The sequence below is a fragment of the Sparus aurata genome, chromosome 14 (assembly GCF_900880675.1).
Source record: "Sparus aurata chromosome 14, fSpaAur1.1, whole genome shotgun sequence".
NCBI lineage: Eukaryota > Metazoa > Chordata > Actinopteri > Spariformes > Sparidae > Sparus > Sparus aurata.
In genome coordinates, this window is record NC_044200.1 from 337,007 (window position 1) to 364,347 (window position 27,341).

Below are 27,341 nucleotides of genomic sequence, written 5' to 3' on the forward strand. Positions count from 1 at the left end.
ATGCCCTCTCATCTTGGGAGACAAATTTTTTATTTTTTTTATTTGTGTAAAAATAATTTCTCATCCAATGATAGAACTTGAAATGAACAAAAAAACATTGCTTTGGCAGAGGCATAGTAGTATCTGCCATACTATCATTTTTTGTTGTTGTTTTGTTCAAGTTCATCAGTGCAATAAACATTTTGTGAAAAAAATCGTGCCAGAGAATCGTGATCTCAATTCTAAGCAAAAAAATCGTAATTCACATTTTTTCCAGAATCCTGCAGCCCTAGTCCCCAGGGTTCCCTTTGGTGGAGGAGGTGCAACGGTCTGGGCCTGCCCAGACCGTTGCACCTCCTCAGCGAAAAATAGATTTGGTTATTGTAGATGGCTCAGTCACTGCACGTTCTTACCTCAGAGACATCATAGAACCCATCATCATCCCCCAATTCCGCCAGCACACCCCCAACTTTCTGTTCATGGATGGTAATGCTCCACCACATCATACCAGAATTGTCACAGCTCGACTTCAGGAAGTCGGAGTGCCTCATATGGTATGGCCAGCAATGTCCCCTGACCTGAACCCCATAGCGCACGTCTGGGACCAGCTGAAGCAGAGACTGGATGATCGTACCCCACCCCCACGTGACCTGGCAGAATTGCGCGTAGCACTTGCGGAGGAGTGGAACGCATTGCCTCCGAACAACATCATGAGGCTAGTGAGGAGCATGAGACGTCGCTGTCAAGCTGTCATTGCTGCAAATGGTGGAAACACCCGCTACTGACATTGTCAATTTTTGTTATTTGGGGCTATCCTTGTTATTGTCTAAACTTTTGGGGTAATAAATATTAAACTAATGAAAATGGTGTTTCTTCTCATACATTATTAGTAATATCAAAGGGAACTTTTACTTATTTCATTAAAATTCAGACCAAATAGGAAAAGCACTCATGTAAATAACAATATCCCTAACTTATTGAGTAGTGTATATCATATAATAATATGAATAATTGATTTTAGCCAGCAAAATAATTAAACTTCACAGATGATTGAAGCATGCATGGGTTTGATTGCTACATTACAAAAGCAGCCTATTTGTGACCCCTGAACTATTATTCCTTCACCATGTGTTTTGGTTGGGTTGGATTCTTGTCACATCTATGACACAACAACAAAAAGCAACAGAGTACTCACTTAGAGACTTAGAAACTTTGTTTTATTCAACTATTGCAACTATTTTGGCCCTTTTAAGATTTGTAGTTGAGTACCCCTGGTGTAAAGGATTGTTTCATACTATTGTTTTACCATTTTAATAAGTTTAAATATTCTCATTATTAAAACAGTGTAAAATATTTACCACACTTGAACTGTTTCTTGTTATCAGCCACTCACATAATTTTCATATGCTGTTGAGTAACACTCACCCTAAAAACTTGCAAACTAGCCTCTTCCTACCACTCTCTGATAGGAAGAGGCTACAGAGAGTGGTCAAGACAGCACAGAGGATCATCGGATGCCCCCTCCCTTCCCTCAAAGACATTTGCTCATCCCGCTGCTTCAGCAGAGCTGAGGCAATCACAGGAGACAGTACCCACCCTGCACATCACCTCTTCGACCTGTTACCCTCAGGCAGGCGCTACAGGTCCATCAAAACAAGAACCAACAGACTCAGAAACAGCTTCTTCCCACAAGCCATCACTGTACTGATCACAAACAGACACTGACACACGCACACGTACAGACAATTATGTTCCCCAAAGAATTAATTTTAATAGTTTTGGTGATTCCCAGGATTTTAATCTTGCACCGTCATCAGGTTAATCAGGTCCAACGAAAACGCAAAATAATTATTATTAGTATATTATTTTTTACACTACTACTTTACCAAGATCATTGAGAGGCCTAGCTTAAGTTTTGGGACCTGATATGGCACCTTAGCGTCCTAGTTTTGGAGAGCCGGTACTTGCAAAAATTCACTACTGTGAAGTTAGTTTTGAGCTGGATAAGCTTAAGACGTTCAGTCTGAATCTAGCAGTATCTTCTGAATCATTTTCACCCATCATTTAGTGACCATCAATAAATTGCACATTAATGAAAAATAATGATAAAAATAATATTCCGTTGGTCTCATGTAGCTCCCCTTTTTTTTATTGCTTATGTCAAATTAAATTATTTTACATGAATACAAGTATACTACAGACGTGTATACTTTTAGTATTTTTATTTATTTGTAATTATATTGCAAATAAACTCAGCATGAACCTCAACAGAACTAGGATTAGTGTGTCCAATTTGGTGGGCTTGTCAGTCAGTCAGTCGGTCCATATCCACTGAATGGGACTCCTGTTTCAGAGCTGAAAAGCCTCCATTCATCCATACCTCCTCTCCTCTTTCAGTTGATAGCATGCTGGCCATGTGTGGATCCCATTAGCCATATGTGCGCAAGAGCGCGCACGCACACACACACCAACACACACACACACAAAAGAAAAAACTATGAAGGCTAGCTCAGACAGAGCCGAGAGACAGGCAACTGGAAATAAACAAGTCTTCTTAGAATGTGCCCGGGGTGACAGTCTGACTGGAAAAAGTCTCACACGCTCAGTACGTATGTGTTTGGTTTAAGCAAGCTGCACTTCTACACATCCTCTCTCCCTGTCCCTTAGATACAGAAAGGCATCTGCATCTGAGCTCAGATTCCTACAGAATAATGTAAGAGGTCTGAATGAGAGAGAGAGAGAGAGAGAGAGGGAGAGACGTTACCACGGTAACAAACTGAGCAGACATGCTTAAGAGTAGCTCCTGAACAATACTTTCGTTTTTTGTTCAGAAATGAGATAAACACTGAAAAGTAGTAAAGAACTTGAATACAGAAGTCGACAGAACAAGCCAGAAAGGAGAAAGAGGAGAAAGAGAGGAAAAACAGCTGGAACAGGACCCTGGAGACAAAGATCAAGACAAAGATCAAGGGTCCGTTTCACAAAGCAGGTTTAGTGAAAACTCTGAGTCTGTTAACCCTGAAATGAGGGAAACTCTGAGTTTTCCGTTTCTCAAAGGGAGGTAACTCAAACCAGAGAAAGAGGGGTAACTCTAGCCTGTTTCACAGAGAGAGGTAACTTAAGCTCTCGGTCAGTTACCATTGTAAAATACTCCGTGAAACTAACCTGGGCGGGATCAGGTTTTTCTCAACAAACCTTGAGTTTCTCTCTGTCTCCGCCCTCTTTCAGCCACACACGGTATTTGATTTCCTCATTCATTCAGTTAGCAGGCGAGTTTTGGCGTAATATAGTTCTGTCGTCTGTTTTTTCAGAAAATCATTGCAAAAATCAGTCATTAGAAGTTATATTAGGTGGCGACTATTTTCACGACCATGGCATGTCCTTTTGATAATGATCCCGTGGATGAAGGTGCAGCATTACTGCGCAGAGAATTAAATATTCGTCGGGAGATGATTATCAGACCACGCATAGATGTTCTTGCATTTCCGGACAATTATCTTTTGGAGCGGTACCGTTTCACGTCACAGTCCATCATTTACATACACAACCTAATCCGTCCTTACATTTCCAACATTACCAGCCGCAGTCATGCTCTCACATCCCAGCAGATATTGTGTGTTGCGCTGCGTTTATTTGCAAAGGGGAGTTTTTTGTACAACGTCGGAGATGCAGAGCACTTGAGCAAGGCAACTGTGTGCCGAGCGGTCAGAAAAGTGTGCCTCGCCCTGAAACAGCTACTACCCATCTTTGTCATTTTCCCTGGACATAAACCTGTCAGAGCCATCAAGGAGGAGTTCCACAGGATTGCAGGTGAATGACGTAGATATCTATTAAATGAATATCAAATGATATTCTGTTAATGACGTTGTGCTGCAACCTTAGACTGGGATTATTCATTTTAATTTCTTTCAGGATTTCCCAGTGTGATTGGCTGCATAGATGGCACACACATCCCCATCATGGCTCCATCACATAATGAAGCAGATTATGTGAATAGGAAGTCCATTCACAGCATAAATGTGCAGGTACATGTGGATTGACTACTGTTTCAAAATGTTAAAGACTGCATCATAGTTCAACATCTGTCATTCTCTGCACTGTCAAGATCGTATGTGATGCTGCATATATCATTTCCAATGTGGAGGCCAAGTGGCCTGGGTCTGTTCATGACTCAAGGATTTATCGAGAGTCTAACCTGAGCAACAGACTGCAACGTGGTAAGCAGCCTAAAGATTTGCATAATACTTCACTTGTCTCCCCCCTTTTAATATAATCTAATGTATCCACTATACATTACAGGAGAGTTTGATGGCCATCTTCTGGGTGACAGGGGTTACCCATGCCAACCTAGGCTGCTGACCCCTTACCCTGACCCTGAACCAGGCCCCCAACAGAACTTCAACCGGGCTCACTGCAGGACGAGAGCCCGGGTTGAGATGACCATAGGCCTGCTGAAAGCCCGTTTCCAATGCCTACGTCACCTCAGGGTGACCCCTAAGAGGGCCTGTGATATTATTGTGGCATGTGTTGTTCTTCATAATATTGCCACTATTAGAGGAGAGCAACACCCTGCCCTACAAATTGAAGACCCCGATGATGACCCCATCCACCTGTCAGCTATGCAGGACGGCAGAGCAGTCAGAGACGCCATATGCCATCATCACTTTAGTGATTGAATCACCATCATCATCACCACAGCAGTCAAATAAAGACATACTACACATTTCATTTGGTCTTCTTTATTTCCTGCAAATACAAGAGCTAGTTTAATTAATGTTCCAATATAGTTAACATAATTAGCATGATTCACATGTGACCATGCACCTACCTCTAACTTGTGCTCCAGTATTTCAATTTCTATGTCTGCCTTCCTAATCTGGCGGTCCAAGTACTGCATTTCTTTGTCGGTTTTTTGTATTTTTTTCAGCAGGTGAATTTTGTAAATGTCTTTGACTGGTAACTGGGAATACATACAAGGAGGATATTATACAGTTGCACATGAATTCCACAGAACGAATCTCTGGTGTTTACTGAACATCCATCTCACTGTGTCAATCTGTGCAGTGGAAGTTGAGGGACCCTCCTGCTGCTGCCCAGCCATGCCCTGTTAAAAAAGGATGAGAATGTGTTAATACTTCAGTGTAGGCTAAATGTCACTCTATATTCCACCAGAATGTTAAGAAATGTAAATCGGAAGAGAGCTATCAGTAACATATAAAGATGTTACCTCTATAGGCCTTTCTGGATTCCCCTCTGTAAAGGCAGCAGATAAAGTTAAAAAATGGGCTCAAACTCACTGTATGACCGCATTAATATTTCCAGTTCAAGTGGGGTGAAAAATGAAGCCCGCTTCTTCCCCGTTGCCATGGTGACTCGTCGAATCGGGGCTCCATTGACGCTGTCTTTTTATACTTGTGGTGCGCGCGCTTAACTCCAGGTGAAACTACTCCGAGTTGATCAAACTAACTCAAATCAGCTGTTCTGGAACCGAAAACTCAGAGTTTCCTATCTCAGAGTAGATCAACTCAGAGTTCAGGGTTAGACTCAGAGTTTGTTGAACCTGCTTTGTGAAACGGACCCCAAGACTTTTAGTTGAATACAATGTTGCTAACCTAAGCAATCAAAACAACTAGAAGAAAAGAAAAGAAGAAGACAGAGGAGGACAGAGGAGGACTCAACTAAACAAACAAGAAGACTAAGTGAAAACTACTGGACACTGGCAGTAAGTTTTAACACTTTAAATTACAAATTAATTACAAATAGAATCCCAACTGAAATATTAAAGCTAACAGCTAACTAGCTTCCACTAGCTAAATAACAGTTGGACGGTTGCCTAGCAACGGCATCAGTGGCATCTCCCTGCAGCAGTAGCAACAGAACTTTCCTGTTCAAAAACTCACAGATCTCAGAGTGTTAACTGCTGTATCATGATGTCTACCTGCTCTGAGACAACAGAATATCCCCCAGCTGTAAATGCAAGACTGCAAGGAGCAAATATAAACAACAAGTTCTCCGGGAAAGACCAGAAACACTCTTTCTTGACCTGTATAAAGATGGGAGGGCATGTAATCTAATCTTCTTCACTGATGAAGCTTATGCCTGGCTAGATGTCATCAGCTCCCACTACTCCTCAGTAAAAAGAACAGGGATCTGCAATGGATGGAAGATAAGTGTGTTTGAGGAAAATGACCCAGACAACACAGTCATAACAGTCAACCTGTTTAAAAATGGAACTGCCATGGTACAAGGACACCTGGCAAAGTTTGAAGATGTCTTCCCCGCTATGAAACTCAGGGCTCAAAAGGAGAAGGAACGTCTTACAAATACCCCACCAACCCATGGAAGCAAAACCTCCATCTCTTTCCCCACGTCTGACAGAGAGCCTGCAGACGCTGACACTGACCCTCCCCTACTGGAGCACCCGGAGGCTCTGAACATCATGAGGGAACAGTTCTCCCAGATGGAGATAGAGCTGGTACAGCTCAGGGAGCAGCTGGACCAACAGCAGCCTAACCTCCCTCCTTCCAGGATACCCTGACCATCTTCAGGAGAGAACAGGAGGACATACTCAATGCTCAGTTGAGAGAGTTTCATCAGGACAGAGCCAGTCATAACAGACAGCTGGACTACCTCAGTGAGGAGGTGAAGCAACTGAGAAGCGACAGAGACAGCTGTAGGGCAGAGATAGCAGCACTAAGAGAAGAGCTGCTGGAGAGGGACAGAACTCTGCTCAGTCTACAGGAGAGCCTGAGAACACAATGCTGTCTACCCACAGCCACCCCTCAGAGCCAGACCATCCCCACCCAAACCAGCCCTGCACCCGCTCAGCCTCCACACAGCCCTACCCCTGGGAGCTCACCCCACCTACCTCAACAAGCTTCGGCCTCCAGCCACAGCCATGCTCACACCCCAGCACCAGTGGATTCAACTCCACACTCCACTGAGACTGCACAGGCACACAGAGGCAGAAGGGCTGAAATCATCCTGCTCATGGACTCCAACGGGAAGTTTCTAGATGAACAGTCTCTTTTCCCAAGACACAGAGTCAAGAAGATCTGGTGCCCTAACACCCAGAGAGCCCTGGAGCTCTTGACCGTGGCTGAGCTGGGATCCCCCAGCCACATAATCATCCACACAGGCACCAACGACCTAAGGTCCCAACAGGAGAGAGTGGCAGACTCACTCAGGAGAATTATTGAAAAAGCCTCCACCACCTTCCCAACCAGCAAAATCATCATGTCCACCCTCCTGCCAAGAAGAGACTTCCACCCCCACACCATACACAGGGTGAACGCCAGCATCTCCAGGGACTGTGCCCTAAAATCCAACGTGTTCCTGGCTCACCACCCAACACTAGGTCCAGACTGACTGTATGACCATGTACACCTATACAGAGAAGCAGTCCCCATCCTGGCCAAGACCCTGAAGGACATCGCCTTCAGCAGGAACCTCACCACCGCTCAGAGTAGCAATCGGCCAGAACAGACCCCACCCAGACCTTCTAGACCTCCAAAACCTCCCATAGCTCCTAGACACCACCAGCCCAGACTAGCAGCAAGGACACCCAGAACACTCTGGCCCCCGCAAGATCTCCACCATCACCAACACACCCCGCAACCAAGTCAACACAGGCCCCCACAACCTAGACCCCCTCCCCCCCGCCTACTGCAGCAGTACAGCCAGCTCTACAGGCACCCCAGCCTACTGGACAGAACTATGCTGAGGTTGTGAGAAGAGCGGCACCCCCACCCCCCACTGGTGACCTCAGGGAGATACAGTACATGCTACACCTGCTCTGCTCTAACCTCATAGCTAAGTAATAGATGAGCAGAGACAGAATCGTAAAATGTTTGAGATAAACTCATATACATACATACATACATACATCATACATCACACACTCTAAACTATCCCCCAACATCTCTTATTTAATCAAATTTAATTGTTTATTTCTTGTTTTTGGTAATTTATTATTTGTTTTAGTGTTTATCTTATTTTTAAAACAGAACACATTCAAAGATTAAATCCTTTCAAATAACATGTTGGAACATTCAAGGCCTTAGATCATCTGCTTTTGGTTTAAAAAGCCAAAATCCAGATTTTCTTAGAGAAGTAAAAGACTCTGATATCACCGTCTTACAAGAGACATGGTACAGAGGAGACACTTCCACTGGTTGTCCTTACGGTTTCGTTGAGATTATTATTCCATCAATTAAACTCCAAACAGTAACCCAGGGTAGGGACTCAGGAGGCATGATCATTTGGTATAGATCAGAACTAACCCACTCAATTGAAATGATCAAAAAAGTAGAATCCCATATTTGGCTGAAAATTAACAAAGAAATAATAAGTGCAGACCAACATGTCTACCTATGTGCTATTTACATACCCCTCTCTCTACTACAACGAAGATATTTTTTCCACTCTAGAGGGGGAAATAAACCAATTTAAAACTTTAGGAAATGTGCTAATTTGTGGGGACCTGAATGCTAGAACTGGAGAGAAAGCTGACACTATAAACATCCAGGGAGATCAGCACTCAGGCCTACCTGGAGAAACCTGCTTTCCTCCCCCCGAACTCCCCCCAAGACACAATTTTGATAAAATTACCAACACAAGCGGTACCCAGCTTTTACAGCTCTGCCGCACGCTGAGTCTGTATATAGTCAATGGTAGGTTACGAGGAGATTCTCTGGGCCGTTACACATTTAGTTCAGCACTTGGCAGTAGTACGGTAGACTATGCAATAATAACAGATCTGGACCCAATGTCTCTCACAGTCTTTCACAGTCAACCCACTCACACCCCTCTCGGACCACAGCAAGATCACAGTCTATCTGAAGAGGGAACACAATAACTATGAGGCCTCTAAACCCAATGAACTGTACAACACCACACATTCATACAGATGGAAATCAGATAGCATGGAGAGCTACCAAAAGGCATTTGAAAATTCCAAAATCCAATATTCAATCGATTTATTTCTTTCCGAAATATTTCCCCATAATAATGATGGCCAAAAGGCATTTGAAAATTCCAAAATCCAATATTCAATCGATTTATTTCTTTCCGAAATATTTCCCCATAATAATGATGGTGTAAACACTGCTGTGGGCAAAATTAACGCAGTTTTTGATAAATTGGCAAAGTTATCAAACTTGAAAACATCTAATCATTAACCAAAACAGACACACAATAACAAATGGTTTGACAACGACTGCAAAAATATAAGGAAAACTTTAAGAAAGTTATCAAACAAAAAACATAGAGACCCAAATAACCAAAATATACGCCTTCTTTACCACGACACCTTAAAACAATATAAACACACACTAAGAGCTAAGAAAGAACTACAGACTCTCCCTGAAATAGAAGAATCTTTAGAGTCAAACCAGTTCTGGCAGAAGTGGAACACCCTAAACAAAACGCAACAAGATCAATTGGCAATACAAAATGGCAGCATTTGGATGAATTATTTTACTGAATTATACAGCAATTTTGCAAAGAACAGTGACCAAAACAAAACACATGCCAAGTGGAAAACTTTAGAATTAGTCATTAAACCAGAACAACCAGAACCCTCTAGATGCTTCAATAACAGAGCAGGAACTGACGGAAAGCATCCAACCCCTGAAAGCTAAAAAAGGCCTGTGGAGTCGACAGCATCCTAAATGAAATGATCAAATATTTTGATCATAAATTAAAATTGGCTATACTCAAACTTTTTAATATAATTCTAGCAGTTGGCACTTTTCCTGACATATGGAATAAAGGTTTAATAACACCACTTTATAAAAATGGAGATAAATATGACCCTAATAATTACCGTGGAATCTGTGTAAATAGTGACCTGGGAAAAACCTTTTGCAACATTATTAATAAAAGACTTATCACTTATCATTATTACTTTATCAATGACCAAAATGTTTTGAATAAATGCCAGATTGGATTCTTACCAAATTTTTCGCACAACAGACCACATCTATACCCTCCACACCCTGATTGAGCAAGAATTAGACAAGAAGAAATGAAAGGCCTATGCATGTTTTGTTGACTTCACAAAGGCCTTTGATTCCATCTAGCATGAGGGTCTTTTCTACAGACTGCTCAACAGTGGCATTGGAGGAAAAACATATGATGTAATAAAATCTATGTACACAAACAGTAAATGTGCAGTTAAAATAGGAGACAAACAAACAGCCTTCTTTCCCCAAGGTCGTGGGGTGAGGCAGGGATGCAACCTCAGTCCAATCCTGTTCAATTTATACATCAATGAATTTGCATGTCAATTAGATCAGTCCACGTCACCTGGTCTCAATCTGAATGGCACAGAAGTTAAAGGTCTCCTGTACGCAGATGACCTGTTGTTGCTTTCACCAACCAAAGAAGGTCTACAGCAGCACCTCAACCTTCTGCATACATTCTGTCAGTCCTGGGCCCTGACAGTCAACCCAAAGAAAACCGAAATTATGATCTTCCAGAAGCAGTCCAGAAGTCAGGACAACACACACAATTTCTATTTGGACACCACTAAATTACAGCATACAAAAAACTACACATACCCTGGCCTCAACATAAGCTCCACAGGGAGCTTCAACTTGGCTGTGAAAGATCTGAGAGACAAAGCAAGGAGGGCTGTCTATGCAATTAGAAGAAATATCAAACTGGACATTCCAATTAAAATCTGGCTTAAAATTTTCCAATTTCTATTAGAACCAATAATTCTCTATGGCAGTGAAATTTAGGGACCAAAACTAAACCATGAATTTGACAAATGGGACAAAACAATAATAGAATCTTTCCACACAGAGTTCTGTAAGAACATCATGCACGTCCAGAGAAAAACACCAAAAACAATGCATGTAGAGCAGAACTCGGCCAATTCCCCCTCATATTGAAAATACAAAAAAGAGCAATTAAATTTTACAATCACCTAAAATCTAGTGACCCCCACACATATCACCACAAAGCCTTAACCTGCCAAGAGCTGAAGCCAGAGAAGAGCCCCCTCAGACAGCTGGTCCTGAGGTTTTGTCCAGACAACCCAACATGGCCCGGACAGCCTCGGGACCACAACACCAAGCCAATCAGACCAAACCAAATTATCAACCAACAAAAAGAAATCTACATCGCATACTGGAAGGAAACAACTAAAACACAGAGTAAATTAAAATGTTATCTGACCCTAAAAAGAAACTTTGCGTTAGCAAATGATCTGAGCACAGTAACAGATCCTAAATTAAGAAAAGCCTTGACTATGTACAGACTCAGTGAACACAGCCTGGCTGTAGAGAAGGGTCGGCACAGACAGAGCTGGCTGCCAGAGGAGGAGAGACTCTGCTCCCACTGTGACAGACAAGAAGTCGAGTCAGAACTGCACTTCCTCACCTCATGCCCCAAATACCAGGCTCTGAGAAATCAACACTTTCCCAAAATAATACAAATACACCCTGAATTTGAACACACAACAAACATGGAGAAACTCCCATATTTACTTGGGGAAATACCCAAATGTGAGAACATTGCAGCCAAATTCATCATCTCATGTCACGACCTGAGGACAGCCAGTGGAACCTGAGAAACTACTCAGAATTTACTTCTTTTTATTTGTTTTTAATTGTTTCACTCTTACTTATTCATTTATTTATTTACTTATTTTTCGTATCAACATAAATGCACACACACACGCACACACACACACACACACATTTACACTCACTCCCCCACACACACACACACACCAACACCAACACACACACGAACACCACCACACACTCACACGCACACACACACACACACTTACACTCACCCACACACACACGCACGCACGCACGCATGCACACACACACACACACACACACACACACACACAGACTTCCAGTCTTTGTGCCTGCCATAGACTGAGACAGGAAGTGACAATCATTTTTTTTTTGTTTGTTTGATTGTTGTTTTCTTATTTTTGTTATTACAGTCCTGATGTGACTATGACTGTGATTGAGTCAATCATAAGTTATACATATTATACATAAAGTATAACTAATTTATTGTAAATATTGTTCTCCTTTATTGTTATTATTATTTTGAATTCCAAATGCTTGCTTTGGCAATATATACGGTGTTACCTCATGCCAATAAAGCTCTTTGAATTGAATTGAATTGAGAGAGAGAGAGAGAGAGAGAGAGAGAGAGAGGTATGTTTCTTTTATCCCTGCTACTCTCTTTGTCACGCTGGTTGCATCCATACAGAGCCTTTTAATACACAAATAATCAGACTAACAGCTAAATTACAAATAAAAGGCTTCCTGTAAACACATCAGATTAAAGGGGGATTACAGTGAACATTGTATTGTGCTGTTATAAAGTTAGGAACCAGCAAGAGACATATAAAGCCCTAAGTCTCCAGTGAGATAAATACCAAAAACACATGTCAGTCCCAACCTGCCTGGTAAATGTCATGCCCTCTCCAGTTCAAGCACCCCTGCTTGTAACTAAGGCTATGTTAAAGAGTTAAATTAAAATAAAATAATTTTAGAATGAATATACCAAATGAATGATGCCGTTGCAGCTCTCCTGCAAAACATCTGAACATTACCTCTGACAACTTTTATGCTAACAAAGTGAATCAGAGCAAAATTTGAGAGGTTTGTGGTAACAGCTGGTTGTGAGGGACAGTGCTCAGATTAATATCCTTCACTTTTCCTTTGATTTTGAATATTTTATAAATATTTACATTTAAATTAATCCTTCTTTTGAGACTGTACTCCAATCAGGTTATTGGACCCTGATTCCAGGATGGCGCTCCATTTTATTGATTTAATTAGTAATTGTATTATGAATTTTGATACTTACTATTAGTTATTATTAAATGCTTAAACCACAACTGCCCTACCTTTGTACCCCAACATCACTGAGCAAGTAAATAGTTCTGACCATTTCAGACGTTTAAGGTGAATTGGAGGAGATGAGCAGGGTGAAACACAGTCAAAGAGGAATGTTTGTCACCCCTCATAATTTACAGCCTTAGTGAGTTCTAATGGTCCATCTATGGGCTGCTGTTGCTCAGCAAGTAGAGCTGCTGGTTTGATTTCCCTGGTCCCCTTGCTGCACATCGAAATATCCTTGAGCAAAATACTGAACCCTAAACTGCTACTGATGAGCAGGTCAGCGCCTTGTATGGCAGCCTCTACCATCAGTGTATGAATGGGTGAATGTGACAAGTGTTGTAAAGCACTTTGAGCAGTCATTAGACTGGAAATGCACTACTAGTGTCTTTTTTTGACATCCTTCCTCCTTAAGGTCAGAGGTCATTGGGCCTGTTGTGTCTCTGTACACTCCAACACAGGCACAGAGAGCAGAATGTAGAATGCCCTCTTTGTTATGTTAAAGCTGTTTTTGCTCTTGCTGTTACACCTTCCAACTTTATTTCAAAGGCCGTTGCAAAATATTTCACACTTCAGCACATATCATTCAAACTAAAGAACTTTGCAAGCAAGTGTGAGGGTTTTTTCTATGATTTTAAAAGCATTGTGGGAAAGGGGAAATTAGGGAAGCAAACTACATGTTATTTCCCAGTTTTTTACTGGTATGCAGGCTCAACTCCAAAGAATACTGCTCAAACAGCATACAAGCACAGGCAGCTATCTTAAAAAAGCTCTAATATGTATTCTTAGCTGTGATAATGGGCACTTTTCCAAGCCATAATCACTGTGATTTTGCACCTAGGCTTTGGAATGACCACAGCCAAATTCCACTGAGACAGTGATATGCAGCAGGGCAAGTTGTGCATTTCACTGTAGCATAGCAACATAATGGGCTCCACGTGGACATCCCACCCCGTTTCCTCAACAGAGCTGTCTGACAGATGAGTAATCTCTCCCATCTTTCTGTGTATTTTGCAGGTGTCTGGTATCGTGGGCAGAGCTGATGTCTTAGCCTGTCTGCTGTTCTTACTGACATTCCTCTCCTACATCAGGTAAGGCGACTCTACCACCCCCACACCTTGTGCAGAAAGAAACACACCATATGGTATTTGCCATGTGCCACTTTAGTCCCTACTAAATGATAAATAATTGATGAATCATATAATTGCCCCACCCTCGCTTATGAATGACTGCGCCTGTGGAAGATATCGCCTTCATACCCAATCATGAAACTATCACCTGTTACCAATTAACCTGTTTACCCGGGGAAGTTTCAAACAGGTGTTTGTAAAGCATTACATAACTTTCCCTTTTTAAAGCAGATGCTGTTGCTGCCATCACATTCAGAATAAACATACAACATTAGATATATTGTCTTTTACTTTTTTTTTTTTAACTGAGTTTATGTTTTTGTTAATGTCGCAAATGATCCCATTCTGTTTTATTTCTGCTTTACACAGTGTCTCAGCTTTTTCAAAATCAGGATTGTATGATTAGATTTCATGTGATACAAATTCCGTATATGAACATCTGAATGTGGGATTTCTTATTTGTCTGGACAAAGATCTTAATGAAGTAAATCACTGTGAAGTCATTTTTTATTAAGTATTTTTTTGGCCTTCATGGCTTTTTTTGATAGTGCAGCTGAAAAAGAGACAGGAAACAGGGGGAGAGAGAGGGGGAATGACACACAGCAAATAGTCCCCGGGGTGGGAGTCGAACCCGAGTCCGCTGCAGCAAGTAAGAAGCCTCTGCACGTGGGACGCCTGCTCTACTGACTGAGCTAAACGGCACCCCGTGAAGTAATTTTAATCATCCTACAAAATGACTGGGCTGAAGCTAACCTGCTATCATCTGTCCTTATATTTCACCTTTATTCTACCACTTCTCTCTGTGTTTCTCAGGAGTATTGGTGTGTCGGCCTCTGAGGACTCTCTGCCCTCCACAGTATCTGCATGGTGTCTGCCAGTCAGTTTGATGCTGGGCACCTGCGCCATGCTGGTCAAGGAGACAGGCATCACCGTGTTCGGCGTGTGCCTGCTCTACGATGCCCTGGTGCTCTGCCGCAAGCCTCTAATCTAGTAAGCAAACAGAGTTTATCGCGTTAGTTATGTTTTTTTTTTTTTTTTATCTTGATTTATGTGGCACTGGTCTGCTGAATGTGCACAGTTTTTCAGCAGTGTCTGGCTTTATATTTACACAGCTAAACTTGTTTACACCTGGGAGCTGCCCACTGCAACTGTAGACTATTTGTCTTGGAGTTGGAGAGTGTTTTTTCTGAAACAGTAGGCATACATAGCTGGGATAAGAAAAGCAGATGTTACTATTACTGTGTGAGTTAATAGTTTTACAGGAGGATTAGAGCTGGTCTGCACTGTGGTAAGATCCATAATAACACTTCACTCCACACACCTCCCTTGTTGTCAGTCACATTGCCTATTTGCATGTGACTTGCAAGTACCTACTGCATATACTAAGTGTAAAGCATGTATACTGTCAAACACGTAATTGAACTACTTTAACCACAGTGGTGAGTCTTCTTGTTTCCCTTTTTGAGTAATGAATACAGACCACCTCCACCTGGTGGTATATAGAGGTACTTCCTCTCATGCAATTGGCCATCAGCGTAGTTTTCATGGTGTGTTCAAGCCCAGCTTTTTTGGCCAAAACACTGCTTTTGTTGGCAAGATTTCTTTGATGTCGGTTTGGTGTGACAGGGTCCCAAAGGAAAAGCAAATCAAATTAAATCACTTTCATTTATATAGCCCAAATCACGATCACATTGCCTCAGGGAACAACATCCTCTGTCCTTAGACCCTCGATTCGAGTGAGGAAAAACTTGCCATGTTGCAGAAAAAAAAAAAAAATTAACAGGAGGAAAAAAATAGAAGATGGAAGAAACCTCAGGAAGAGCCACAGAGGAGGGATCCCTCTCCCAGGATGGACAGACATGCAATACATGTTACATGCTTAGAAAAGAAACAAATCACAGCTTAGAACTTACATTGACAGAATATCTGTCACTAATTATTTTATATGTCAAGTGTGTGGATCCAGGAGATGACTGAGCAGGCCTAGGCATCGCCAAGTGGTGCCCGATCGCACTAGTTTCGTGGGTCTCATACAGCAGAGCATGTAAAACAGGCAATCGAGGAGATGCTGAATGTGTGTGAAATAGACGAGCAACACGTCCACGTTATTTTACGTGATAACGTAAGGAATTTGTAAAAAGCAATAGATGATATGGAGGTACCAAGCGTGGCCTGCATCTCACACACTTCAGCTGGCTGCACACGAGGGTCTGCTGTCAAAGTACAGCGTCACAGACTCACCTGCTAACACAAGGAAGGTGGTAGGCCAATGTTGCAATAGTATGGAGCCAGAACGGTGACTTTAAAATTTGGCATCCAAAAAAAAAAATTGGCATTGAAAACAAAACCAGTACTGAAAAAAGAAACATTGTCATTGAAACATTTTTGTTGAAAACAGTTGTATTGGCATTGAAACAAGTATTGGCACTGAAAAAAAAGTAATTCAAATAATTCAAATCCGAAAATCTTATCATTTTATTTTATTGGGATTTTTTTGTATTTTTCAATGACAATCTTCAGATTTTTTCTTCATGTCACTTTTTTTCAGTGACAGATTTTTTTACAATGTCAGTTTTTTTTCAGTGTCACTGATTTTCAGTTTCAACTCTGTGCCACCGCACCGCTACCGGAGACTGGTGCTCCCCAGCTCCGGTCTATATGCGTATGGAGCGTGGTGCCAGTCGCACGGAGCTAACGAGCATTAGCCCCAGCTGTGTCACTCCGAGCCGGGGCTGCCTCGCCGACAGCAGCGCTCCGTCTGCTCCCCGAGCTCTGATCCACCGCACCGCTGTACACGCACAGAGACCGGACAATAAAAGAGAGTGCTTGGAGAAAAGTCAGTCAGTTATGAAAATATGTGTCTGTTACTTGATTACAGCCGTCTGTTGTACTTTACTATGAACCACAGTAGCACAATCACAGCTGACTTTCCCCGCAAACTGACTTGTTGAGTTTATTCCTTTCGACTCAAAGGAGTCATTGTAGGAATAGTGATATTATTCACATGAACTGAGTTTATAGGGGAGCTCCGGTCTCCGGTCTCCGGTAGCGGTATGGTGGCACAGAGCTCGGGGAGCAGACCAGAGCGCTGCAGTCGGCGCTGCAGCCCCTGCTCGGAACAACACAACAAGCGAGAACAGCTTGCTGTTCTACTGTTGTGCTAACTGGGGCTATTGCTCCGTGCTTGGCGCCCCGGCACTACTACCACACTCCATACGCATATGGAGACCGGAGCTCGGGAGCTCCGGGACAGAACCAGATACACAGAGACTTGGACACATCAGGAGAGCGCTTGAAGAAAAGTCTGCGAGGTAGTTGGACTCTGTGCTGCCCAGAGACGGCCGGCTACAACGGTATTGTGGCTGGACCGTCCAGCCCCACCTTCCCGCAGGTTGCTGCCATTACCTTCTCAAATAATATGCAAACCACGCTCTACTTACCCCTCCCCTCAGGCCCCTCCCTCTCGACGCCAAAACAGTGACAGAGAGTTGAAACTGAAAATCAGTGACACTGAAAAAAAACTGACATTGTAAAAAAATCTGTCACTGAAAAAAAAGTGACATGAAGAAAAGATCTGAAGATTGTCATTGAAAAATACAAAAAAATCCCAATAAAATAAAACAACTGTTTTCAATACAAATGTTTTAATAACAATGTTTCCTTTTTGAGTACTGGTTTTGTTTTCAGTGCCAATTTTTTTTTTTGGATGCCAAATTTTAAAGTCACCGTTCTGGCTCCATATAATTGGCTGTTTTTGACTACTTTTGATTGTACCATTATATTTAACAGTTAACCTTGCCTTGTTTGGTGTCATTATTTTCAACACAACCTCATATGTGTGACTGTACAGTTATTTTTTCATTTTGACATATTATATTAACACTATGGACCTAAAATCACAAAATAACATAAAATCAGAGTAGGAAAAAGTTAGATGTTTTACTGTGAAAACCACAAACAGTTTAATGAACCAATTTTGCATCAGTTATAATGCAAATATAAATTGTTGTTTGCTAAATTTGTGCATAAGGCTCCTCAACTCATTCCTGCCTGCTCCACATTCAGCAGTCTCCTCCTTGTTTTGACTCACAACACAAAAAAAACGACCACACTACACACTAAACTAAACACCATATAACACACTAAATATACACTCCAAACACGCTAAATGTCACAAATCTCTCAACTCTCAGAACTCGCTATCTCTGTCGCTGTCTGTATCACCGCCGGCATCCCTCACACAACTTCCTGTTCTTCAGCAACAAAAACTTGCTGCTTGGACACTTTTGTGATAAAAGCCAGTTTTTACCGTTTCTTCCTGCACCAGACACAAAGCAAACGTGACAGCAATGTTCATGAAAAAGCGTGGCGGACATTATTTACCCTAAGTCCGGTTTGGGACGTGCCGGTGCGTCCGGGACCGAACCGCCGGCAAAATCCCGGTCCAGCTCGCGCTGCTGCAGATATAAATCCACTTGTTTCTTAAGGTGGGGGGTGGCGGTGGGCTCTGCAGTGATTGGCTCTAGTGCGCACGTGACTGTGGTGGCTATGGTTAGCAATGCTAGCGGAATTTGTAAAGCATTTCTGAAATAAATTATTAACGGTATCATTGCAGTCCAAACAAATGCGACGTTGCACACCCTTGAACCGAGCAGCAGCCATGTTGAAACTCTCAGGTCAGTCTGATCCTGATCCGCAGAGATATTTGAGGCATACACACACACACAGACAGACAGACAGACAAACAGACAGAGATTCCTTGCTTTGATAGAGAGATAATGTGCTGTGGCTGCCAGATTTTGGGAAGTATGCAACACCAATTAATACTGATACTTATCAATCGCCATTGCTCATCATTCTCATGTAATTAGATTTCTCAACGGGTCTGAATTACAACCCGACCCGGCCCACAGGTTTTTAAGCCCGAACCCGACACAGCGCGACACACTGGCATGAATTGTCTGCTGCCCCCCCCCCCCCCACACGTTAACCCGACCGGAACTGAGCTTGCGGGTCTGGTCGGGTTTGTCAGGCCAGCCCGACCCGTTGAGAACTCTACATGTTATAGAGCTACCGTTTCCTCCCCATCACCTCATAGTCCCTGTATTAATGTTACTACCTGCTTACCGGCTGTACTACACTGTCCTTGTCAGTCAGCAGCATTTCTGGCTGCTCCTCTCCTGCCCGCTGCTGCTGTCTTCACCTTCAACCTGCTGATGCTGGTTCACTGCTGTCTCAGAGGACGTGAAGGCTACAGCAGCTCCTCTAGCGAACAAGTCTGTGATTTTAGCACATTTTGCAGCATCTACAGTGAGATTCTTCTCTTAGCACGCAACTTTTCTTTTTCTTGAATTGCTCCATGTTGTCACTTCTCGCGCTTAACACTTTGAAACTAGCAGAAGTTACAGGAGATAGGGCAGGGAGGGCTGGGGCCGCTGTCGTACTATATCCTGATTGGTTCAGTCCACTGTCTATATTGAAGATGGACCAGTGGGCCCCTCTAAATTGTGCACTTAGAAAAAAAAAGAGGAGGGCTGAGAGATTTCATTGGATTAGCCCAATGTCCTTCTAGAAAATCAACCAACGGGCCGTCGCGGTCAATAAAAACGATTTATAATACATTTTTTTGATTAAATTATGACAGCCCGCCCCAAAAATGTGCGTCAGCCCACCGGGCATTGCCTGGTACGCTAGATGGCCAGTCCATGCCTGCTTTAAATCCGTAATGACCAAGGGAGCCAACACGTCCAACTCGGCGAAACATCTAGTGACAGACATGCGGACTTGTTCAAAGAGTTCAAAGAGCTGCAGGTTAGCGAAAGATAACATAAATATCCCTCTGATGTAAGTCAAGCAACTGTTTTTTTAGTGACAAGCGAACTTTTTTCCCCATCAAAGTTGCACGAGGCAGCCAGGGCCAGGGGTATAACAGTCCGATGTGGTTCCACACATCTCTGTATGCAAACACAATGTTCACACTGGTAACATGAACTTTACCATAACATGCGCAGGTGTTCACAAATATGCTGATCAACAACACCACTTCTAAATCCAATCAGTAATAGTAATATAATCATAGCATGTACATTTTTGTGAATAATTTATAATATATATTGTAATTTATATTATTAGAAGATTGTCTGATTAGCACAGACCTCCATCAGGTCTGGGTCATCTGTGTTGTACTTTAGTGCACTGATGTAATTTGCAGGCTAATTTGAACTTTATCAACATGAAATGCAAATGGCAAATTTTCCCTTTGTGGGACGAATAAAGTACTATCTTATTTTATGAATTGCCAGACTTACAGTTAATGTCATTTATGTTCATTTTTTATGCTAAATAAAATTGTAGTTAATGTGCTGTTAATTTTTTTCTCCTACAAGCACTGAGCTTTTAATGGAAAATCAGGTTATTAAATAATCTCTGAGAGCAAACAAGACAAATGAACAAAACAAGAAGACACTTGTCTTCTTGGATACAGAGATGCTTGTTACCTATCAAACTGAAATAATAATAATAATAATAACAATAATAATAATAATAATGATAATAATAACACCAACAACAAAAACAACAACAATAATTATAATATAGTATTGAAACATATTTTACAAAATATATATTTTGATTTCGATGTTTTAAGTTTAAGTGTTTTAATTAATAAAAAGAAATAAATCATGTTAAGTTTTGACTTTGGTACGATACCTGCCTATAATATCTCGATACCAATACTGAAATGATACCATGGCGGATAACTAAATCATCATCAGAAGTAATGGAATAAAATATTAGATGACAGAATGTGGAACTTAACTTCTCTGGCTATCTATGGAGAGATGTTGCAGTGTCTCCCAAGTGTGTGCAATTATGTGTTGGAAGAGCTGTTTACCACCTTCAGATGCTTAATTTGCACAAAATTTTGAAATATTTTAATATTCAGTAAGGCAGGTTGAGGGACAAGATATAACTCTTCCACGAACACTGAACACCACAGATCATAGATATGTTACAATGTCCCAGTATCAGGGGGATGTTTCCTTCATGGGTAGATACCAAATGCAGTACATTGAATTTTTTTGTGTGTTTGTCTGTGTGGTTTTACACAGATGCCATTATCCATGTCCCAATTTATAGCACCATGCTGTGATGCTGCTACTGTGTTTCTCTGTCCCCTGCCTGGTTATTTTAAAAGAAGCCTGCAGTGATAATGGAGGACAGATACCTGCTGAGCAGTGAGCTTCAGATAAAACACACTCCGTTTCAGCAGAAGTCAGCTCTCTCCTGTCTCTTCATATTCCAGCTGCGCTCCCTCCTCTTATTTTAATGGACCATACCATTGTTTTGTATATTTTAGCCCATTAACTACAAATCACATATATTTCCCAGTGCTGCTGGCCATTTCTCAAAGTACATCATCAGTTTTTAGATTGATTCTTATCTTCCGAACACCCTCTGTCATTTTATACACCAGCAAAATTAACATGCAGGGTCGTGGAAATTGGTACACTTGTACAATTGGCACAATCAGTTCCAAACTAGTTTACAGTCCTGACCTTTCTCAGGCATTCACTGAATTAAAGAGCACAAACCAGTATTTAACCTCATTAACCTTAAATTCAAAAATCCTAACAGCAATCAATAAGCAAAGAGATCTGCATGCTTGCAGATGTGTTACCGCTCGCGCGACTTTTGACTCAAATGTAACGCCATGCATTCCCAGCAGAACACAATCAATGTTTTCCATGTCATCCGTCAGTGGTTTAAATGTTGTTGCCGATCAGTGTAAAAGCAAGCACTGGATCCCACTAGACTTAAGCAAAGAAGAGCAAAGAGTATGGATTTTTGTGAAGTTTATTGATGTTCCAACAAAGTAATGGAGTTGACTTTTCAACAAGTGTTAAAAGGGACTGAATTAAATAGAGTAAATGTAAGGGATGAAACAAGAGAAAACAGTGATAACGAGAACAAGCAAGTAATGACAGAGGCAGAATTTAATTTGCTATTTGGTTGAAAGGCTTATATACTAAAGCAGAAATAAATAACCTTAAACATTCTTCAGCTGAAAACAATGTCTTATTTCCTAGTTTTGGAAAAGTAGACATTTTTTAGATAAATCACTCAGCAGTGACATCATTGAGAGACAATTAAACACACCAGGCACAAATGCGTGTACACACACACAGGCGCGCACACGCACTCAAATTCACACAGAAGCACTCAAACACCACACACAAGCACACATACACACACAAACATTAAATATAACTTGTATAAAAACCGACCGCAGAGATGAGTTGTGGTATACAGTCATTATGGGTATGCATCGCTCCCTTATAAGTCGAGCCATTTATAAGTATGGGCTCCAATACAATTCAGGAACCGTACATTTTTGCTATGGGACGGTCCAGTCCAATATGAAACAATCTGATACATTTTTTGACATTTGTATAAATGAGTCATTCATTTTTCCATCAAAAATTAAAATAAGCTATTTATATATGAGTGGCAGCACTCTACTTTTATGAAGTACATCTGATAATCTTGTATTAGTCCTGTGTCTTCTTGCATGTGTAGGCATCACTAGCATTCACACACACCTCATTGCCCTAATACATTGATGGTGTATTCAATTGTTGTTCTGTCCTTACAGATGGCCAGATATTTGTCCAGTTTGCCTTCTATCTTATAAAATCCAAATGTTTTCCAAGCTTAGATTTGATGGTGCACTGTAAATGGTGAAGGCATTGTCAGACGCATTTTTGTTTATCCTTGCAAGCAACGGGCAAAGTGGCCAATGTAATTCTTGTAAGTAACGTGAAAGTGTTGCATCAATACGAGAGCCTCGTTTTTATCTTTAACCCTAAACGATATTTGAGATGTTGAGCACAATTAGCATTACGTTTCACACAACCAATTTATACATTTAAGAATACTTTTAAAATGATCAGGGGTCCCACGTTTTGATGTACTTGTACCTTGTTAAAAAACTAATTCTGATTCATATCAGTACGTCTTTACCTCACCATTGAATATGTTGAAAAGGAGAATACATTGCTAGAGGCTGGTTGTTCACATTTGCAGGTCCATATATCATACTGTTTTATGCTGGAGGGTAAACTCGTTAGAATATTTAATTTGTGTCTGAATAATCTTATGAGGGATGGGTTATGGCCAAACACGACAATAAAGTTATTCAAGATTTATTCATTTCTGCACATACACATGCCAGGTGAAAGTGCGTGTATGTGTGTGTCTGCCCATCAGGCAGCCAGAGGTGATTCTCTTTGTCTGTATCTGTCTGTCTGTATCATTTGATTACAGGCAGATTAACCTCTTGAACCCCACACACTCACTCTTTAGCAGGTTCCTAATTACAGACTCTTGTAGTGCAGCGAAACTCTGCTCAAAGCCAAAAAAATGAGGACAAAATACATTTTAGTCGAGGCCCAAAATGTTCTCATTCTGCCAGATATGTCAGGATGAATCACCCAAAATGTGTTTAGAGCACTTCACAGGACAACTTGAATTTTCAAATTATTGTGACGGTGCAATTCAAAAAGAAAGCCTTAAATTAGAATCCTTCACCAAGTGTGACTTACTGTTGCTGACTACTGACAAAAACCTTGATTAACCTTTGTTTGAACACATTATGTAGTAGGTCCCAGGAACATGCATTTTACCAACAGTGCATTTTTCTCATTCCGCCATTACAGAAGAAACAGCTGGAAAATAATGGATGTCACAAACCCAATGACAAAACTCTCACAATTGTTAGAATTTGAATTTTTAAACCTTAGCCTCAATGAGGCATTTGAGTAAATTATTTTTCGTAAAGGTGCTTCGAATGGTCGGGCACTCAGTGCTATGAGCTGACACATTTCGTAAAAAGTTTAATCGGTGGTCTCTATAAAGCCCGATCAGATAAACAAAAGAGACATTTTCTCTATGGGCTGCTTAAATGACAGCCACACACAACACAGGACTCTGCTAACTGGCTTCTAACAGCCGTCTTCCTGCCAATATCAATACGGATTTTCAGTGCCCTCTTTGTTTAACCAGTTCAGTTCATTAACAAAGTCCTGTAAGCCAGTTGTCTGTAACTGAGGGGATGGATGGACCGGTACTGTGGAAGATTGAGCTGCACTGATTCCAGCAGTCTGTGTTTGATGTTTGTTACCCCTTTGACTCCACTAGGCATGTATCTGTTACTTGGCGTGTCCAACCCTGTTTTGTTCCAAGCAATCCTAAAACAATGAAGTGTATCACAAGCGTAGAGTCATGCCTGCCTGATGTTGACTTCATCATTTCATACTTCATCTTGATTTTTGTGCTTCTACTTTGGTTGAGAAGGCTATTAAGTTAAATCATTTAATTATTTCTCTGTTTTAAGTATGTGGTTTATTTTTCTTTTTACATAACTTTGTTGTGCTTCGGAGCCCTAGTCTACACAGGTGTTTAATTTGAAAAAATTTACCAGATGCACCATGCTGATCCGCTGTCTGACTTCCTGTCAGGCTCTATCACAATGTGCATGTTGACATGGCTACAGTCCAATTTGGCACTTATTCTCTGCGGAGATTAGTAGGGAGCCACTTCTGGGATGCTGCTAAAATGTGGCATGACGCAACTAGTTCAAGCACAACCATTGTCAAGAAAGGCCACAGACAGCTCTGGCAATCGTAACGCACTATGATGTCCTGGTGGAATCTGGTGGTTAGAATGATTAAGAGGAAGTGCATGGTTCTTCACTCAAATTATGTTAGTTGGGATCAAAGGCTGAACCCAAAGTCTGCCTCAGATGAAGTACAAATGAGAAGTTTTCTGTTCAGTGAACCGCATAGCATTTTTTTCATTCATCAAACAATTGTTTAGTCCACAAATATCCATAAAATGGTTCAACACAAAGTCTCTCTTTCCAGGATTTCTTCTTTGAATTGCTTGTTGTCAGACTGCAAGTCCAAAACCTAAAGATATTCACTTGATAATGATTTATTGCAGAGAAAAGCAGCAAATCCTCACATTTTATAAGCTGTAACTAGAGAATGTTTGACATTTTTGTCTGGAAAATAGACTTAAACAATTGATCATTTATGAAGATAGTTGCTAATTAATTTTCTGTTGATATCCAATTTAATAGTTGACTTATTATTAGATATGTATAAACGAGAATGAATGGCAGCAAGAATATGATTATAATTCAACACTTCTTTCCAGAAATAAAGTTCCTAGGGATCACTAGGAGCTTGTTGGTTTTTTAAATCAAAGTTTTTGCCAATCTGTCAGAACAAAAATGTAATTCACAGGGGTTGAAATATGAGAGTAGAGTTGAATTTGTCAGTGTAAGGGTGGTTACATATAGTAGCCCCACTCACACTGGCCTTTGGGTGCGGCTTTATTACGCCGTCTCAGGTGTATCAGGTTTGGAGAACCGAACCAGTGTGAACGGATAAGCTGGCGGCACGGATCGGTGGCGTGTCGACTGGACCATCGATTAACTACACAGGTTCTTCACTCAACTTAATACAGAGAAATGTCCCACAAAGCTACGTTACATGACCAAACAAAGGTAGTAACTGTAACTGTCTTTGGCAACTTATATGAGGAAAAAAATACAGCAGATATATGTGGAGAAGCGTCCGTCCTCCTGTCTGTCCTCCTGCCTGTCCTACCGACTCTTCCTAACATTTCTACCCAAAAAACACTAATCAGGCATAACTTTATAACCACCTGCCTAATATTGTGTCATGGCATGTACTCCACTAGACCCCTGAAGGTGTGCTGTGGTATCTGGCACCAAGATGTTAGCAGATCTTTTAAGTCCTTAAATTTGCGAGGTGGGGCCTCCATTGATCGCACTTGTTCGTCCAGCACATCCAACAGATGCTTGATTGGATTGCGATTTGGGGAATTTGGAGGCCAAGTCAACACCTCAAACTTGTTGTTGTGCTCCTCAAACCATTCCTGAACCATTTTTGCTTTGTGGCACGGCACATTATCCTGCTGAAAGAGGCCACAGCCATTAGGGAATAGCGTTTCCATGAAAGGGTGTACATGGTCTGCAACAATGCTTAGGTAGGTGGTCATCCACATGGATGGCAGGACCCAAGGTTTCCCAGCAGAACATTTATGTAATCAGGTAGCCAAACCAATGAATGGACTGTAGGCTGTAACACTGTTAACCCAGATTAAGTTTGAATTAATCTTTTGAGTGCTCATTCATTATTCTTTGATGTTTTATTCTTCCACTGTTGGAACAATGCATGTTGAAGGATTGTGTTGACTCAACAAGAGAATTCCACAAGAACGGAATTGTTAAGTTGTAAACTAAAAGATAGATCTGTGTATAGTATTTTAGTTTTATGTACTATTATTTAGTCTTTATGTCTACTAGGGGTGTGAATCTTCACTGGTCTCACGATTCGATTCGATTATGATTATCCAGTCAACGATTCGATGATGCATCACGGTTACTGCACATGACTATGTTTTTATCAAAGGACGCAGGCAGTCATATATATTCCCCCGAAGTACCGAGTATCGATTCACGTGAAGTCAATCGGTACTAGTGTTGCATGGTAAACCGATACTAGAAAGGTACCGCGGTACCCAGCCGTTAAAAACAATACTTTTTCATGTTTTAATAGTATCGGTATTTATGAACTTTATGCGACAGCGGGGCAGCGTGTCTGTGTGCAGCTTCTCTCTGCTTCCTCACTGCCTGCAGCCAGAGTGGGCGTGGTTTCACAGTGACTGACAGTCACAGAGCAGAGCGAGACAGATATGGCTGAAAGTGGCATGAGTGCTCCTGCCGACAGTCCTAGGCTTGTTGAAGAAGCAGACGCACGGAGCTAACGTTGCCGACAGTAAGGGCAAGCCCACAGACACCACAAAGCCCGTCTGTAAACGATGCTTTAAATCCGTAATGACCAAGGGAGCCAACATGTCCAACTCGTTGAAACATCTAGTGACAGACATGCAGACTTGTTCAAAGAGTTCAAAGAGCTGCAGGTTAGCGAAAGATAAATGATATCCCTCAGATGTAAGTCAAGCAACTGTTTTTTTTTATTTTTTTATTTTTGGCCTTTTATGGCTTTATTGATAGATCAGATGAAGATATGAGAGGAAACAGGGAGAGAGGGGGAGTGACATGCAGCAAAGGGACTCGGGCCGGGAGTTGAACCCGGGTCCGCTGCAGAGCCTTGGCACATGGGGCGCGCGCTCTACCAACTGAGCTAAATGGCGCCCCAAGCAACTGTTTTTTTAGTGACAAGCGAACTTTTTTCCCCATCATAGTTGCACGAGGCAGTCAGGGGTAAAGCTATCTGTTTAACAGTCCAATGTGGTTCCA

The 27,341-nt window shown here is 41.5% G+C and overlaps 2 protein-coding genes and 1 long non-coding RNA gene across 3 annotated transcripts in view; 2 read left to right on the forward strand and 1 right to left on the reverse strand.

Moving 5' to 3' along the window:
- Nucleotides 1–27,341, forward strand: part of tmtc1 (transmembrane O-mannosyltransferase targeting cadherins 1) — a 276,866-nt gene that overhangs the window by 51,641 nt on the left and 197,884 nt on the right. Inside the window, exons 3-4 of the mRNA XM_030439340.1 lie at nucleotides 13,878–13,951; nucleotides 14,804–14,980. Of these exons, the coding sequence (XP_030295200.1) occupies nucleotides 13,878–13,951; nucleotides 14,804–14,980 (251 nt within the window). The remainder of the gene's footprint in view (nucleotides 1–13,877; nucleotides 13,952–14,803; nucleotides 14,981–27,341) is intronic.
- LOC115595181 (putative nuclease HARBI1) lies at nucleotides 987–4,858 on the forward strand. Its single transcript, XM_030439342.1, has 4 exons — nucleotides 987–3,789; nucleotides 3,892–4,004; nucleotides 4,085–4,196; nucleotides 4,279–4,858. Exons 1-4 carry the CDS (start codon nucleotides 3,351–3,353, stop codon nucleotides 4,653–4,655), a joined length of 1,041 nt encoding a protein of 346 aa, XP_030295202.1. The 5' UTR covers nucleotides 987–3,350; the 3' UTR covers nucleotides 4,656–4,858.
- LOC115595182 (uncharacterized) lies at nucleotides 4,850–5,378 on the reverse strand. Its single transcript, XR_003986654.1, has 3 exons — nucleotides 5,207–5,378; nucleotides 5,027–5,083; nucleotides 4,850–4,939 (listed from the first exon to the last, which is right to left on the reverse strand). It is a non-coding gene; the product is annotated as an uncharacterized LOC115595182 (long non-coding RNA).